This window comes from Chlorocebus sabaeus, chromosome X (assembly GCF_047675955.1).
Source record: "Chlorocebus sabaeus isolate Y175 chromosome X, mChlSab1.0.hap1, whole genome shotgun sequence".
NCBI classification, from domain to species: domain Eukaryota; kingdom Metazoa; phylum Chordata; class Mammalia; order Primates; family Cercopithecidae; genus Chlorocebus; species Chlorocebus sabaeus.
In genome coordinates this window covers 145,058,080-145,075,901 of record NC_132933.1, presented here as the reverse complement: position 1 = coordinate 145,075,901, position 17,822 = coordinate 145,058,080, and the positions used below count along the sequence as shown (strand labels likewise).

Genomic DNA, 17,822 nt, shown 5'->3' with positions numbered 1-17,822 from the left:
TTAGGTATTGCATATGTACATACATATATATGTGCAAGTATGTTCATATTCATGTTTTTCACAAATTATCTTATTTCAAGATTAAGTTGGATGTGATATTATGACTTGTACATGACTATGTACTCACACATGCTTTCTAAAGTATGAATAAAATTAAATCATATTTTTCCCCTCTAAGTCAGTCAAAATGGGGAAATTATACTGAGTTAGCGGATATGTGCGAGGAAAAATAAACGTGTGTTATCATTAAGTAAGCAGAGCTTCGAGTTGTGCAGTTAGAGAAAAATTGAAGTGCAGAACTAAGCAAATAAATGGTGAATTCTGCCCAAGGAAACTGTCAATTTGCAAATCAGAATCATGATAACTGTCTAAAAATCTGTACACTTTTCATGAGCTGCAATAATTGCCTTCCTTCCTACTTTGAGTTATTTAGATAATTACTTCAACTTCTGATTTTATTTTGCTATCATGTAGACAAAATTTAGGCAAGAAAAATCCCAAAACACTGATCTTCCATAGTTAGGCTCCTCAATTGTAAACTCATATTTACAAACATGTTTTTATGTAATTGTATTTCTCTTTTTTAATCCTCAAAAAAATTAAAAGCATAATCACTAATATCTGCGTGTTTTGAGTGCTCATGCTTGTTTAGAATCAAAATTCAATGCCCAGAGTGGTGTGACTGTATCTTTGCAAGCTTCTGGTATACACACCCCGCACCTGATACTGAGAACCCAGAATTAACAGATTTTTTTCTTTCCTTTTTAAATATATGGCTTGTTCCTTTAGAGCACTGTTTAACTTCAAAACCAAATCTATTTTCTCTAATTGTCAATGGAAGGAGTTGGTTACCATAGTTACAAAGTAAAGCGTGTTATTGAAAAGAAGAAAAGGAAGACTAATGACATTTTTAATGACAGATTCCAAGATATAAGGAAATTGCCCCCACAGAGAATTGGGAATGTATCAAGCCGCCAATCACAGTAATTATCCTGCAAACATATCAGTATCTGGGTCAGAAAGTCCTTTCAGATTTTCTACATGCCAGTTCTACAATGCCTCAAAATTTTGATCCCACAAGTAAGGCAGATCCTGTTGTGAATGCCTGTTTTCAATGAGTATGGCTGCATGAGCACACACTCCAGCAAAGATAAGCAGAGTGTGCTTGGGAGCGTGCTCACAGGAGAATTGGTGCACCAGCCCCAGAGAGTGCCTAGTGTGTACCAAGTATGCGTTTCATTACACCGCTGTATTTCTCTCATGCAGGAAAGTTGCTGCAGACTGATATGTCAATGATCTTACAATATTTTTCAAGTACCATCACCTGGGTGATAAATTAATCTTTACGACAAATCCCCATGACAGAAGTTTACCTATAACAAACCTGCACACATACCCCTGAACTTAAAATAAAAGTTAGAAAGAAAAGTACCATCCACCCACAGGGTCAAATACATATATAGTCAATACCAGATACTTCAAAAAAGTCTTATACAATGAGATTTGGTTTTGCAGCTTAAATTTCTTCAATTTAAGGGTACATCAATAAAGAATTTATTGAAATACAGTGTATCATACAAACAGAATATTCACACAAAATGGTCAAACGAAGGGGTAAGGATAAAAGTATTAAAACTGAAAATTTACCTAGTGAATAAGTGGACATAACAATTGAGAATCTATCCACTTCATGTCACTTATGGAAACAACACATTAAGATTAAACCTCATGTTAGCTAGAGTAGGAGAAACTACATACTACAGGGACCATCATTATTCTAGAGTGGGTCTGTGCAGAACTCCTCAAAAAGAGCCCATCTTTGGTGTTTATGTGCTAAAAAATTGTGTATTTTACCTTCTGAGAACCATAAAATTGACTCAAAAATAGTTTCAAAGGGTAAAAGGAAAAATGCATGACAATTGAAGACATGGAATTAAATTGGTTCGTCTCTTAACTGCCTCGTAGTAATCAAGGGTTCATACTTGGCAAAATCTCATAAAAACAGATTTAGGATTTAAGACAGTGTGAGTAAATTAGTACAAGCCCATACACAAGTCCTCAAAGTGATGGAGAACTACTCAGAAAGTAAAAGACCTGGGATCAGTATATGATTTAAAAATGAGAAGTGAATGATTATTCTGGATTTAATTCTTATTTACTAGGCTACCTGGTTCTTTGTGTTTAGTAGTATTTTATCTATTTACGTTCCCACAATAGATATATCCAATATATAGAACAATAGCTAAATACTCAGAGAGGTATGGCCTTGGAGAGAGAGAGAGAGAATGAATGACAACCAGCCTGATAATCTCCTAAACTGGCGGGGGGGTGGGGGGTGGTTTAGTGGAGGAAGATGAGAGGGGATAAGCCTCTTCAAAATCTCCTGGGTTTCTGGATATCTGCCCTTAACTGCACTGGGAGCAACTGCACACACCTGTGGAAAGCAAACTGCTATGGTTTGGCTGTGTCCCCACCCAAATCTCATGTTGAAGTGTAGCTCCCACAATTCCCACATGTTGTCGGGGGGACCCAGTGGGAGGTAATTAAATCATGGAGGCAGTTCTTTCCCATGCTATTTTCATGATAGTGAATAAGTCTCAAGAGATCTGGTGGTTTTATAAAGGGGAGTTTCCCTGCACAAGTTTTCTTCTCTTGTCTGCTGTCATGTGAGACATGCCTTTCACCTTCTACCATGATTGTGAGGCCTCCCCAGTTATGTGGAACTGTGAGTCCATTAAACCTCTTTCTTTTGTAAATTGCCCCGTCTCAGGTATGTCTTTCTCAGCAGTGTGAAAATGGACTAATACACAAACCTTTGTTCCTCCAGTCCTGATCAAAGGTCTTTAACCATGAGTCGCCTATTTCTCAAATCCTTCCTCTCCTACCCTGTGGCCTGGGTCAGCCTGAGAGCCTACTTCCTTCAGTTCCAGAGCTACAGGGATACAGCTAAGTCATGGAAACACCCATGCTTCATGTCAAGATCATGCCACACATTCTCCATGGCACCTAAGTGGTGGCCCTCCATTTTCCATGTTCCTCAATTTACCCAAAGAGCCTATCCTCCTCCATTTTTTAAAGGACATGACAATTCACCAAAAATGATTCCTTGTCACCTAAATGTATCCTTCTTAGTGACATTGTCAAATTCTAATAAAGTGCCTCTTACATCCTTGCACTAGGTAATAATTCAAATATTAAAAATAAACACAAATATTACAAGGAGTAATAATATAATTGAGAGTCTTGATAGATTTTCTAAAAAGGATTTGATTAGAAACTTCCATCAAAAACTGTCTGAAACATGTTTTGCATTATAAGCTTTTAAGCATTTTATTCAAACCAATTTTCTTTAAGTAAAAACTTAATAGTGTCATCAAAACCACAATGATACAGAGATTCCATTTTCCTCTTGCTTGGGGGAAAAAGGGCTTGGCTGAGTCTCACCAGGTTTGCCAGGGACAACTAGAATAAAAAGACTGAAATTTAAGCTGTAGGATATTGCAGTACAGGAAAATATACACTATTTTTATAATCTAGGTTTTCTTATCACAGATACAATTAGCAGTAACAAAAAAATCAGTAGGAAAAATTTAAACTTCAGAAGTTACCTCCACTGATACAGTAAAGGAGGGTTTCTCAGCCTTGGTACTGCTGACATTTGGGGCCGCGACGTCTTAATTGTGTGATGGTCATGTGCACTGTAGGACGTTTAACACCATTCCTGGCCTCTACCCACCAGATGCCAGGAGCACAACTGGGACATGATAACCAAAAATGTCTGGGTACGATATCATCCCACGTGGAAAACTATTAGACTAGATTAAGGCAATCAGTATTTTTATGTCAATTATTCATTTGGGTCCCTAAGTTTTTCTCGACTATTTTTATATATTTCATTACTTCTATCTTTCTAAGCAAATAAATGATTTTATTTAAAATTGCTCTGGGCCAGGCGTGGTGGCTGAGGCCTGTAATCCCAGCACTTTGAGAGGCCAAGGCAGGCGGATCACTTGAGCCCAGGAGTTTGGGACCAGCCTAGGCAACACAGTGAGACTTTGTCTCTGCAAATCATTTTTTAAAAAGGTAGTCGGGTGTGGTGGCACGTGCCTGCAGTCCCAGGTACTTGTGAGGCTGAGGCGGCAAGATTACCTGGGCCTGGGTGGTCGAGGCTGCAGTGAGACATGATCTTGCCACTGTACTCCAGCCTAGGGGACAGAGCAACATCCTGTCTCAAAGAAGAAAAAAATTGCTCTGATATCCTACCAAGTTTATTGATGTGAAAAAGAAGTGACAGTTAATAAGCAGCAAAAACAGGCGGGCATGGTGTATGTCTGTAATCCTTTGGGAGGCCAAGATGGAAGAATCACTTGAGCCAGGGAGTTTGAGACCAGCCTGGGCAACCTAGTGAAACCCTGTCTCTACAAAAGATAAAAAAAAAAAAATTAGCCCCGCGAGATGGTGCACATCTATAGTCCCAGCTACATGGCAGGCTAAGGTAGGAGGGGTGCTAAAAATAAAATAAAAATAAATAAAAATAAAAGCAGTAAAAAGACTTAATGCTGACAGTCCATAAGAACCCAAGTTCCTATGCCTGATACATGTTGTAAAGTATTAAACAATACACTAAAGAGAAGATGCAACCCCTACCTACAATTATCAATGAGCTTCCAGTGCTTGGGAAACACGTTGAAATTTGTGGAAATTTTTAGTAGATCAGGACTCTTCATATATCACTGAACATAATTACTCACCATGATATCCTGCTTGGCGATATTAACATACAGATCCAGCTGCCCTTTGTCCTGCGGGGAGATGTCCAGTCGTCCACTGAAGGGGGAGATGGTCACAGTCCGGCCGACGGGCAGGATGGGAAGAGCGTTGGTGAGGCCTCCGTCCACCCACTTCTGTGGAAAGAAACATCTCACGTCAGCACATGTCAAGAACACATCCCGCACAAAGAAAAGCAGATTCTAATAATATGTGTGCTTTGGATATGCTTTTAAATTGCTATTTTTGAGGACTAATCCCATTGGGGATCTGTTTTGGGCGTAAAACAAATCTTGGTACACATATCACTTACCAATCTAAGAACAACTCTGGACAGAATTTAACTAGATTATTGTCTGTAAGACTTGAATTCTTACTGGTTAGAGTGCATGCCTAAGAAGTCATGTGTAATTAGATTGGGGCTCATTATTCAATCAAACTAAAAAGTCAAATTTACCGTGGATGCTGAACTAAACATCCACCACCAGAGGAGGTTCCATTTTTATTATAAGAATTGGAAACTGGCATTTTCTGTGGCAAACTTAAAAAGTAAATACAGCAACTAGAAATGCTTCTAATTCCAAAGTGGTTCTTGTGCTCTTGAAGCAAGGGGCATGTCCTGAAGCCATAAGGAATGGGAATGCTGCATCAAAGCATACATTCCTCAGTAGGCACTCAGTGCTCTCAAGCCCACCTCAAAGGGGAGTAAGTGATGGAGAAGGCGGAGGACAGAAGCCTCCCAAGGAAGAAAATGAAACAGTCTTGGGGCAATGAGGACGGACAATGAGGTACTCAACGTGTGTGCAGCCTCAGCCCCTAGCTCTACAGAAGTGCACGATGAGGAATGGTGACAGAAGAATCACACAGACAATATTCCTTCTGCTGTCTATTCCAAGGCCAAACAGTCTCAATGTAGCCATGATCTGATGTATTCACACGATCAGCCATAGCAATCAATAAACACAACACACATGGAAATAATGTCCAAATTGTCTAAGTTTATCTGTTATTAAAAATAGCCTTCAGATAATATACAAAAAAAAAACAAAAAGTCTGGTAACACTTGAAAGTCCTGTATGCAGGAATCTTCAGTGAAGTTTGTAAACTGAGTTTTGCTTGAATGTGTAAAATGAAATGCAGATAAAACAAATCTTTGTTATTCAACATAAAGATGGCAAGAGGAGGGAGAAAACAGGCCAAAATAAAATGTTCTCAACTCACTTAAAACCATGCATTCATTTCTTCCAATGTGTCTTTTTCATGTCCTTCTTAATTGTGTTTATTTATTTATTTCATCTTTTTTTTTTTTTTTTTGAGACAGAGTCTCGCTCTGTCACACAGGCTGAACTGCAGTGGTGCCATCTTGGCTCACTGCAAGCTCCGCCTCCCAGGTTCACGCCATTCTCCTGCCTCAGCCTCCTGAGTAGCTGGGACTACAGGTGCCCGCCACCACGCTTGGCTAATTTTCTGTATTTTTAGTAGAGATGGGGTTTCACCGTGTTAGCCAGGGTGGTCTCAATCTCCTGACATCGTGATCTGCCCACCTTGGCCTCCCGAAGTGCTGGGATTACAGGCATGAGTCACTGTACCCGGTCAATTGTGTTTATTTCTAAAGCTGGTGACAAACTGAGTGGTATTACATTATTTACAAAGGCTCCAGCCAGCCACGAACTCCTCCAAAGGAAATAAAAGTAAATAAATAAAAGATAAAAATGGGTTGAAAATTCCTTTTGAGAGAATTGCATTTTGGTGGAGGAGAGAGTATAAGTAGATTGGATTAAAATAAAACTGACCTGTATAATTTGCATATTGTCATTATGTTTAAAAGATTATAAAGATTATGATATGTTATGTGTATTACACATACTTATTCATATGTGTATGTGTATATGCATGTATATATGTGTTTGTGTATGTGTGTTTATATATGTATGTATATGTACACATAAAATATAGCTGGTTATATAACTGTATTATCTAAAAGGGAGGTTTGCAAAAAAAGGCTCCAAAATATCTGATTCTGTCCCAGAACTTGCTTTTTTCCCTGATTGCTTCAGGTGTAAATATCAAATTCTGGAATAGGATAATACCCAGAAGGGAAAAGAAAGACAGCTTCCAAAATTATTTCATATTGTCAACAGAAGCTGTCATCAATGATGTAAAAATTCATATAGGTTTCATCAAGAAAAATTAAAGATATGAAACTTTAAGTAACAGCTCTTCTGATTTATTCAACTTAATGAAAAGAAGGGCAATCTGGCTCATTAAATTGGAAAGTGTTCTAATTTACTGTGGGGTTAATGACTGCTGTTTCAGGGAATTGAAAATCCTTTTTCCAAATTTTGTTCACTCTTGTTAGCTTATTCTGATTAGATAAATGACAAGGGAAAATGTACAGCAGCTTATCAAACTACTTGATTAAACTTGCAGTGATATCAGCTCCTTCTATAACCCTTGATGCTATAGCCTCACTACTCAGATATGCTAAATGTGGTACTTCTTACTCCTGATTTATGCTCTCATGAGCTGTATCACTCAGGACAATCACACATTCATTCGGGCATGCAGATTCCAGCAAAGTTTCTGTAAACAACTGTCACAACAACAAATATTCTTCAACCTCCAAATTAAAAGTAGAAACATTTTATATCTTGTGCTCTACTGATAGTTTAAAATCTTGCATAGTAAACACTTCTGTCCATGAATTCTCTGGCTGTTCACAACATATGGCTGTGAGTCATTCCCATCTTCTTGCTTCATGGGCAGCATTCTACATGCTGATAGCTACTTCTATGAGCTTCTGTGACTCCAAAATTGTCCTTAAGAAAAATAGCTGCTGGTCTAAAGTTTTCCTGTGTGTGTGTCAGTTTTCATCACATAGCACCATCATCCTTAAAGGAAAAGGGAGAGCAAGTACATAAAAATTCCAGGGCAAAATAGTTTCAAAATCATACTCGTTACAGGCTGTACAGTGACCACCTCTCGGTCCCACTGCTAGACCTACTATTCTTTTCTCTAATCTTTGGCCATATTCTAAGTGTGTTCCACATTCAAGTCAATGCCTGAGTCCTAAGACATAGAAATAAGCAACTGCTCAATAGAAAAACAGAAACAAAACAAAAAACTCATGCCCAATTGTGGGGCAGACATCTACTGTGATTGTTCTCTGAAAGTTACAGCATTGAAAACTACAATTAGTGGAATCACTTCTAAAGAGATAAGGCTACCTGTTACACCTAAACAGGCTAGAATATTCATCTGGCAGTACTTGTTAAACTTTGCTTTATACATTGATGTGCTATGGGTACCTATTGAGAACATGCCTTATGAATTCAAGTAACTGCTATTATGTAATATAGGTGGAAAACTTAAAAAAGGACTTGATGAGTTAATCTCTACTGAAAGGGCCAGTTTATTCATTCAATAAGTGATCCCTGAGCATCCAGTGTGTGTCTGGACGTGTGGTAGATGCTGGGGATACGTTTGTGATAGAACTTCAATGAAGGGCTCCATTTTCTTAAGGTATATTTCATTCGAAAAAACAAGTGAATAAAAAATACTTTTCTGGAAGAATGAATAAGATGTTGCTATCTATAATTATTATAAATACCATGGCACAGGGCCTAATAGTTCAAAAGTGATTTCACATGTATAATTTAATATGCTCTTTACAAGAACCCTATAAGGCAGAAAGGTCATGCTCGTATATTCAGTTACCTCATGTTACGGAAGAAGAAACTGAGGCTTGCAGGTTTCCTTGCTATAGTTCACGGGGTGGCAAAGTACGGCCCATCATCTGCTTCAGTAAATAAAATTTTACTGGCACATGACCAGGACCTTTTGTTGAGATATTGCCTGCGACTGCTTCCCTCTACAACAGCACAGTTGAGTAGGTGTGTTGACAGAGACAATGCTGAAAGTATTTACTATCTGATACTTTACAGAGAATAAAACATCTATTGCTACAGAATATACAGGCAAGAAGGGATAGAGTTGTCTTTTCACTTCAGGTTTTTTTTCTCACACATTGTAAAATTCAGGGATGCTCTATGGGGCAGGGCAAATTAGAATTGATTTCTGAGGGGTGAGAGAGAAGAAAATGTGCTTTGAACAATAATTTCATATTTGCAAACATATCTGCATTGCTTTCATGAGAGAGCCTACAGATAGCAATGCCCAACAATGCTCTTGATTAGCAATTCCTAAAATAAAAGGGAGGGGGAAAGAGACAAAGAGATACCCACCTCCTTGGACACAGGTGAGAATCTCCCAAATATGGTGAGAAGAGGAGACAGATGAGATTTTTTAATCAAAGAAAGACAAGTAAAAATACAATTCTAAAAGAGAGGTTGAGAAACCTGCCATACTAATCTCTACTAAGTATTGATTCTTGGTGCATTGCTTTCTTGGTTTTTGCATGTGTGAAGGATGATTAAAAATGATGACTCCAGATACCTACTTTTGAGAAGGCTCTAAAGGGTTATTTAACAGTTGACCATCTATAAACACCATATAGAAAATTTTCCCTAGAGGACTAACATGTTGTTTCAAAAATTAAACAGACAAACCAAAAAAATCTAAAAAGTCACTGAAGAACAATAGCGTCTATTTCAGAATAACTAGAAATTGATATCCAGGTTTCCATCCAGCCAAATCTAGCTGGTGACAAGGCCAGCTACCACTGTTTGCTATGACAGTGACAGAGCTGCATTTCTATGTTAAAAGTCTAAGCCATGAGGAAACAGGAGCCTAAGGACCACAGTATCAACCTCATATAAAAGCACAGTTACATGGAGTATTCCACAATTCTGTTTCCGACAGAAGTGTAAAGAATGAAAGAATAAATGACCCATAAGGCCAAAACCGCATGGACTAGGATAATACAACGGTGCATTTTCATGTTCCTGTAATAGTATACACTTAATCTTAGCCAAAAGGCCAAGAAGTGATCGTGTAATACTACAGAGTCAAAGTATTACTTGAATTCCAACTCAGATGAAAGGAAACAACGCAAAATCCTACAGCCTTTCTTTTATTTTCTTTTTCTTTTCTTTTCTTTTTTTTTCCAGACAGAGTTTCACTCTTGTTGCCCAAGCTGGAGTGCAATGGCGTGATCTCTGCTCACTGCAACCTCTACCTCCTGTATTCAAGAAATTCTCCTGCTTCAGCCTTCCGAGTAGCTGGGATTACAGGCGTATGCCACCACGCTCAGCTAATTTTTTGTATTTTTAGTAGAAACAGGGTTTCACCATGTTAGCCAGGCTGGTCTCGAACTCCTGATCTCAGGTGATCCGCCCGCCTTAGCCTCCCAAAGTGCTAGGATTACAGGTGGGAGCCACCGCGCCCAGTCAATTTTACAGCTTTTCTTCTGATCTGAATCTGCCAGTTCTGGAGATGATTTTATTCTGATATTTTAGTCACCTGCCAATGCTAATTCTATCTTTTAAAACAAATCAGTTAAGAATTCCTCTTCAAAATTTTCATTCTTATTCTAAATTGACAAGAATCTGTGAAAACATGGCCTAAATGTGTGAACATTCCTGTGGATTTATTCTACCATTGGAAAGAGTTCATATGTAGTAAAGAAAAATCATTAGTCAAAAATATAGGACTAAACTTCAATTTATTTCCATTCGTTTACTGACACATCTATTAATGAGTATGTACTATAAGTAAGGTACCAAAATAGTCATAAGATGAAGCCAGAGAAAACTACAGAACTTTTTTAAATAATATTTTTTAAAAAGCAGTTTTTTCTTTTTCTTTCTTTTTTTATTTTTTAAAACAGGGTTTTGCTCTGTTGCCCAGGCTGGAGTATGGTGGTGTGATCATAGCTCACTGCAGCCTCAACCTCCTCAGGCTCAGGTGATCCTCCCACCTCAGCTTCCAAAGCAGCTGGGACTATAGGCACATGCCACTATGCCTGGCTAATTTTTGTATTTTTTCGTAGGGACAGGGTTTTGCCATGTTTCCCAAGTTAAAAAGAAAAAGTAATTTTCAAAGACATCATTCCACTTTAAACCACTGGTAGAGGGTTTTGAAAGGACTCATACTGGTGTTTGCTCTAGTTGAAATTAATCTTATGTATTATTAAGGTATGATTCTTCTAAGCGATTAATAAAAACATTTTAATGCACATATTGGATCCACAACTATATCTTAACAAAATCCAGCAATACCTGCAATGTAGAAATGAGGAGGTCTGTGTATTTAACAAAAGTCACAAGTGGAGAGAATAGACTCTGCCCCTGTTTCCCGAGTCCCACTTTGTCTGCCTTTCCTGACTCAATGCCACAAACATAAGTAACACTAAGTCTCTTTTTCCCCTTCTGCCACCTCCACTTTCGTCACTTCAGAAAAACAACCAAAGACAACAAATACATCAAAACCTGAGCTCTATGAAAACATGAAAATCTAGAAAACGAGAGGTGCATTCAGCATGACTGAAATGTTTAAGTAATTTAAATCACATAAAAAGCTTATACTAACATTAAAATACTGCATTTAAAGCACCCTTCACACTTTCCTGAAAATGGAAAGGAAAGATTCTAGAAAACAACTCGGCATGGAAACCCTATTAGAATGTGGGAGGTGATCGGGCTTAAGGAGAGTTAGTGTTAAGCAGAGAATGGTACTTCTAAGGTCGCTTTCTGGTGTTATAAACAATGCGAGGCCGCTGTGGCTCTCTTGTCAATCATGTGCGTGAGGCCCCCTTATTGCAGACTCCATTAAACAACAGAGGAAAACCGAATGCTTTCAGGAGACGTAAGGCTCAACTCTACAAGTAATTATGATGTGCCTCCTATGCACAGAAACCACATGATCAGCAAGACACTGTCCTGGGACATTGCCCAGGGTCAAGGGGCTTGGGTAGGTCGCTTTCCATCTTCCTCACAGTTCTGGGTCTGTGCGTTCCCTGCTGTTTAATTGTGGCTGTCACTCTATGTTCATGTCCAAAGTACTCAGTCAAATCATGGAAAGTTCACTAGAAACTCTGATTCCTCACTCATGCCCTTTCAAACATTGCTAGTCTTCCTGTCACACACCCACGACATGGCACTGGGGCCAGACAGGAAGAAAACAAGGAATGCATTGTTTGAAAAGAACTAAAGGGCAAAGCAGAGTAAGAGGCACAGCAAAGATAGAAACATTAAGGGCTATCTTGGGGAAGTTGCCCCCTTCTAAGCTCAGAGACTTCAGTGAAACAGACTGACGTCTTTACATCTCAATTTCCTCACATGTAAAATTGGAAGTAAGAATCCCTACAGCAGACAGCACTGGATTCTGGTGTATACAATAATAACAAAAGTTTTAGGCTGGGCACGGTGGCTCACGCCTGTAATCCCAGCACTTTTGGAAGCCGAGGTGGGCGGATCATGAGGTCAGGAGATAGAGACCATCCTGGCTAACACGGTGAAACCCCATCTCTACTAAAAATACAAAAAATTAGCCGGGCATGGTGGCAGGCGCCTGTAGTCCCAGCTACTCAGGAGGCTGAGTAAAGAGAATGGCGTGAATCTGGGAGGTGGAACTTGCAGTGAGCTGAGATTGCACCACTGCACTCCAGCATGAGTGACAGAGCAAGACTCCATCTCAAAAAAAAAAAAAGTTTTACTTCTTTTTTTCTGGTAACAGGAATATCGAGGGCAGGATGGTAAGGCAGACTCCTCAAATCATTTAGGACCTGGGTATTTCCAGTTCACTGTTTGGCCATCTTCAGGGTGTGATCCTTGACCTCATAATGAACAATAGCTGCTGGAGCTCCAGTAATCATATCTAAGTTCTGGGCAACAGAAAAAATGGAAAGGTATACAACTTTCCTTGTACTGTAAGTCCCACAGTTATTCGGCTCACATGTCATTGCCCAACAATAAAACAAATGGCCACACCTAACTGCAAGGGAAGCTGGGATATATAACCTAGCTGCACATCCATAGGTCCAGATATAAATTGGGATTCTGTTACTAAGGAAGAAGAAGAAAGTGTATATTGGAAGAGAACCTGGAGCCTCTACCACCTGCCTCTCCTTCTAAGATAGAAACACTTAATTTGTAAGTGAGAGACTGGCATAATAGGGACATAGAGGAAAAATATTCTAATTACTAAGTGGCAAAGTAATTTTACTTGTCAATTCGACATTTCATTAGGTATTTCAAATGACAGCATCCAAATATGTGGAATTTTACCACTCACTCTCAACCCATTACCTTCTGCTCTATCAAAACATACATTCTCCATATTAACTGAAGCCTATTATGATTTGCACGAGAGAAAAGAAAAATTCCAAAGTTCAGCAAAGCTCAAGGAAAGACACTGATGAGGACCAATGAGATCCGAACAGAGACACTGCCTCGATCCTATTAGCCAAAGGGTTTGTAAAACTCAGTTCTTTTGTTGAGAGACCATCAATTCCCTGAGCACAGGCCTGGTGCTGGGCCCTCAAAGTGAGTGAATGAATGAATGAATGATGGTTAAAGCACTTTGTATGTACTCTTTTATTAATAAATAAATATATATCACATATATATAAAACAAATGTAATTTATTCATCCTGAATATATGCCTGATCTGATATATGCTAAATACTTCATTAGATATACGCTAAATACTTTCATTATAAAATATGTATCTCTGATATGTATTAAATATCTACACTATTTGATTATAAAACATATATCTCTGGCATGTGTTAAATAGGTACTATATTTGATTAAAAAATACATATCTCTGGTACGTGTTAGACAGATACTCTGATTATAAAATACATATATCTGGTATGTGCTAAACAGATACCCTATTTGATTATAAAATACATATCTCTGGTATGTGTTAGATATCTACTCTATTTAATTATAAAATATATATCTCTGGAATGTGTTAAATAGGTATAATATTTGATTAAAAGATATATATCTCTAGTACGTGTTAGATTACTCTGATTATAAAATACATATCTCTGGTATATGTGCTAAACAGATACTCTATTTGATTAGGAAATATATATCTCTGGTATGTGTTAAATAGCTATTCTATTTGATTATAAGATGCATATTTCTGGTATGTGTTAAATAGATACTGCATTTGATTATAAAATGCATATCTCTGGTATGTGCTAAACAAATACTCTATTTGATTAGAAAATACATATCTCTGGTGTCTGTAAAATAACTATTGTATTAATTATAAAATGTATGTTTCCATCATATGTTAAATAAACACATTAAACCAAATACATTTGGTTATAAAATATATATCTGTGACATGTGTGAAACAGACACCATATTTGAGAATAAAATGCTCATATTGAACCTGTGTCCACGCAATGGGGGAGCTGCCTCGGATAGAATGGTGAATACTCAAAACAAGCTCTGTGTAGATCACAGAAGGAAGCTGGGTCACACTCAGTGCAGACTTTAGGTGCATGCCCATGTCTAAATTTCCCTAAAAGAACTGGCATCCTGTCTTAAGTGCCAGCTCCAAGAGAGGAGCACTCTCCTCAAACAAAACGGGTTTTGGCCTTACAGTGATCAATGTGTCTGGGTAAGTAGAGACCCTTGGAAGGGAGTGGGTCATCCCCTAGCAGAGGGGCTGAGGGCAGGCTGGAAGGAACCCATGCTGCATTGTCTGGGGGAGGACAAGGTGTGGAGCCCTGAAGCCTTTTCTCACCCTGATGGTGGTACAACTCTGCTTAGAAGGGGCTGTGAGTAGGACTTTACTATGTGGGGAAAAAAAATCATTCACTGCTAATAACAACAGCAACAACAGAACATATATATATATATATACATACACACACATATATATGATGAAAATAAGAGCATCACAGTCAATCATTCCCATTCACGAGATCTTGATGATAAGTTATCACTGGCCCTGTATTTTTTTTCCTCTTAAAGAGAAACAAAGCTATTTATGAGGAAAAAAACATATAAACTGATTTGAAGCCACCAGAATAATTATAAAATTGGATGTTTCGAAAGAAACATATTAATATGGGAAGGAAGGTAATTCCTCAGTTATAACAAGCTTACCTGCCCTTTGTATTCCACTGGCTTCAGTCCTGCATAAATGGGCACAAAACTGCTGGCTAGGAGGACCTAGATGGATAAAATAAAGCAGCTCATGACTACACGCATGAACATTCAGACAATACAGTTGATGTAGTATTGACTAGCAAAATCTCAATAAATAAGCCCGACAGACTTCAAGTGCAGCACTGCACATAATTACATAAAAGATAACACTTTTAATAACAGAAAAGACTCTAAACAGATAGGTACAAGTTGACACACTCAGAATCAATCAACTTCACCTGGGTAAAAATCAGCATTTTTTTTTATAGTAGACACACAAGTTATTATAAACCAAAATTTAAGGTAAGTCTAAGTTCCTGAGTATGTAAAGGTTACAGAGAAATTATTTGTAACGTTCTATCATATACTGTAAAAACCATGTTACAGTTGCACTCCTACTTTCTGGAGGAACAACGCCCTCTGATTACGACAGGAGAGGTTAGTCCACAGCTCAGAGATGTTCTCATTTATGTCACCAGGATTTGCAAAGGGAATGAAATATTTTATGTTCCAATGACGTGGTCAGGATATGTAATGGAACCCTGGCAAGCAGTGACATCAATTATGCTTTATCTCCCATTTAAAAAGTTGAAAAAGATTGTCATTTAGACAATTACCATTCCATACATCATAAGAAGTTGGGCTCTGATAGCTCTTCTGAAATGTAAATGTTTTATTTTGCTGTGCAGTTTCCAAATCACTAGTGTTCTATTTGAAAACATACAGCATTAGATACTGAATATTTTTTAAGCTATAATCTTTCAACTGATAAGTGAAAGACTCTGGCTGTTTGTTGTCAAAGATTTCATGAGACTTTTTTTTTCATCATACATTATTCAGAAATGGATTATGGCTCAAACGCTGACTTGCAGATCATCCATTTACAATTATTTAGAACTCAAAAGGCATTTCCTCTAAAAATCAATGTTATAGGTATGGTTTTTGGGTCAGCTCTCAAAAGCCTATTTATTCTGAACGGCAACTAAATTACAGATTCAGTCAGCAGCATAACAATTTCCATAGGAAAATCCTCTTTTGAGCTGCAACCCGACACAGCTGGAACCTACTCTTGCCATTTTTATTTCTGCACCATGTACAGGGAACTTCCATAGCTTTCTTATGCAGTGGTTCTTCCTTGGACATGTCTCCTGTTTCCTCATTACCAAAAACCCCACTGAAAGGACAGGGACTTGTGTCTCTCCTGGTATGTCCAGCCCTTGGCAGAGCTCATACTCAACAAACATCTGTTGGGTGTTTCTCTCCCTTCTCTGTGATGCGCATGGACCCAACACTCCTCCACCTACCTCAATAGTGGCACTAAAGAAGGTTGCCCAGTGCTGTTGGTGGCATGCTGGTTGCAAAGGCACAGGCCTGGTTGTAACAACTCCTACAGCAACAGGCTCCTGACAAATGCCCAAAGAAGCTTCTGGGGCCTCAGGTTTCAGCAGTGGCAAATTCAAGGATAACAGCACAACACAGGGACTCCAGCAGGAAAGAAGGTAAGAAATAGCCATGTGTGAAAGGGTTCTGTTGCACCATGCTGGCACTAGGTGCCAGAACCAGCTATATAATTTCTGGGTCCTGTCCAAAATAAAATAAATGCAGGGCCCCTTGTTCATAAAGTATGGAGAATATTGAGATGTTGGCAGCAGAGCATTAAACCAACGGTGAGGCCCTTTGGATAGTGGAGCCATGTGCAAATGCACAGGTCATACACTCATGAAGTAGACTTTGCCTCAAATATACTGTCTAATTTAATTATTTCTTGGCCCTGTCTCAAAAAGATAAAGTTGCTCAAAGATCTCTCTGCTAATACATGGTTGAGACTGCCCCCGGCACCAATTTATTTTAATATAAAATGTATATTTTACCACAGCCAACATAAACATGTCAGATTTCTCACAATGAGTCTTTTTTTCATCTTTTGGTCAATTTTATACACATCTATCTCAATGGCTTGTTTATTGAAATAGTGAAAGCACGCTAGTTTGCAGCACTGTTTCTCAAAGGAAAGCAGGCACTTGTATTTATTTTTTATGTGCTTGTTTATTTATTTATTACAAGGCATAATAATAACCTTACACAAGGTCTGTCAACCTTCTACAAAATGTAATTGCGGACATGCCCACATCACGACATTCTTCTCAAAATCTCAACTTTAAATGGCCCACATAATGCAATACTGTGACATTACAGCAATCATGCTTCTTTCACCAAGAGGCAAAGCAGGAGTGAGTAGCACCTTGGGTGATTTGGTGAAGATCACTTAATAAATCAACAGGAGAGAGAGGACAGAAAGCAGGCATCTTCAACTCTAACCTTCTCAGCCCACTGGTAGCAATGACATCATTGGCTTCAGAGAAAGGTTGCTTACGGTTAAGGTAACTGCATTCACCCTAACTAAACCCAGCCTTATCAGCAATTGGCTACACTTTTAAAAAAATAATCACAGACCCTAGGTATGTTTTGCAAGCACAATGTAGCTATTTAATGAACTTATTCAGCAAATGCCACACCACAAAGCAATAACTAGAGCACTTTGTGGATAGGACACATATTGTGAAATTACAGTACTTAGAGGTCTTTAAAGAACCAAAAACACTCCATAAATATAATGATTTATTTCATTATTCTGCAGAGAGACATGTGAACTGCAAAAAAATCACTAACCTTAGAATTACGGTTTGTTTTATTTTCTTTTCCCCCGTGTCAAAGTAAAATGTAGAGTTCACAAGTTAATGCTTGGAACTATTTTGAGATATTTTGATGAAAAATGCTATCCAATTACTTTCCTACAGATAATAACAGTAAGAATCCTCCTGAATGATATGAAAAGTGCAGTGAACTGGAAAATACTTGTCACTCCTCCAAATAAATGTATTTGTTTTTGTCATAGCTGACTCTCCCTTTATATGGACTGATGATTTGTATATCAAACCAAGTTTAGTGGGGAAATTAGCTTTAGATAGTTAAGAGCTAAGT

The 17,822-nt window shown here is 38.2% G+C and overlaps 1 protein-coding gene across 10 annotated transcripts in view; it reads right to left on the bottom strand.

The window, feature by feature from the left end:
• Positions 1-17,822, bottom strand: part of PNPLA4 (patatin like domain 4, phospholipase and triacylglycerol lipase) — a 95,712-nt gene that overhangs the window by 65,637 nt on the left and 12,253 nt on the right. For 6 of the 10 annotated variants that reach the window (XM_073013888.1, XM_073013889.1, XM_037986315.2 and 3 more), the window contains exons 5-6: positions 14,799-14,864; positions 4,752-4,904 (exon numbers count right to left, since the gene is read on the bottom strand). In XM_073013888.1, the coding sequence (XP_072869989.1) occupies positions 4,752-4,904; positions 14,799-14,864 (219 nt within the window). Of the gene's footprint in view, positions 1-208; positions 4,206-4,751; positions 4,905-14,798; positions 14,865-17,822 lie in introns of those variants that run through there. The other 4 variants (XM_007990976.3, XM_073013885.1, XM_037986316.2 and 1 more) reach the window with 3 other exon arrangements.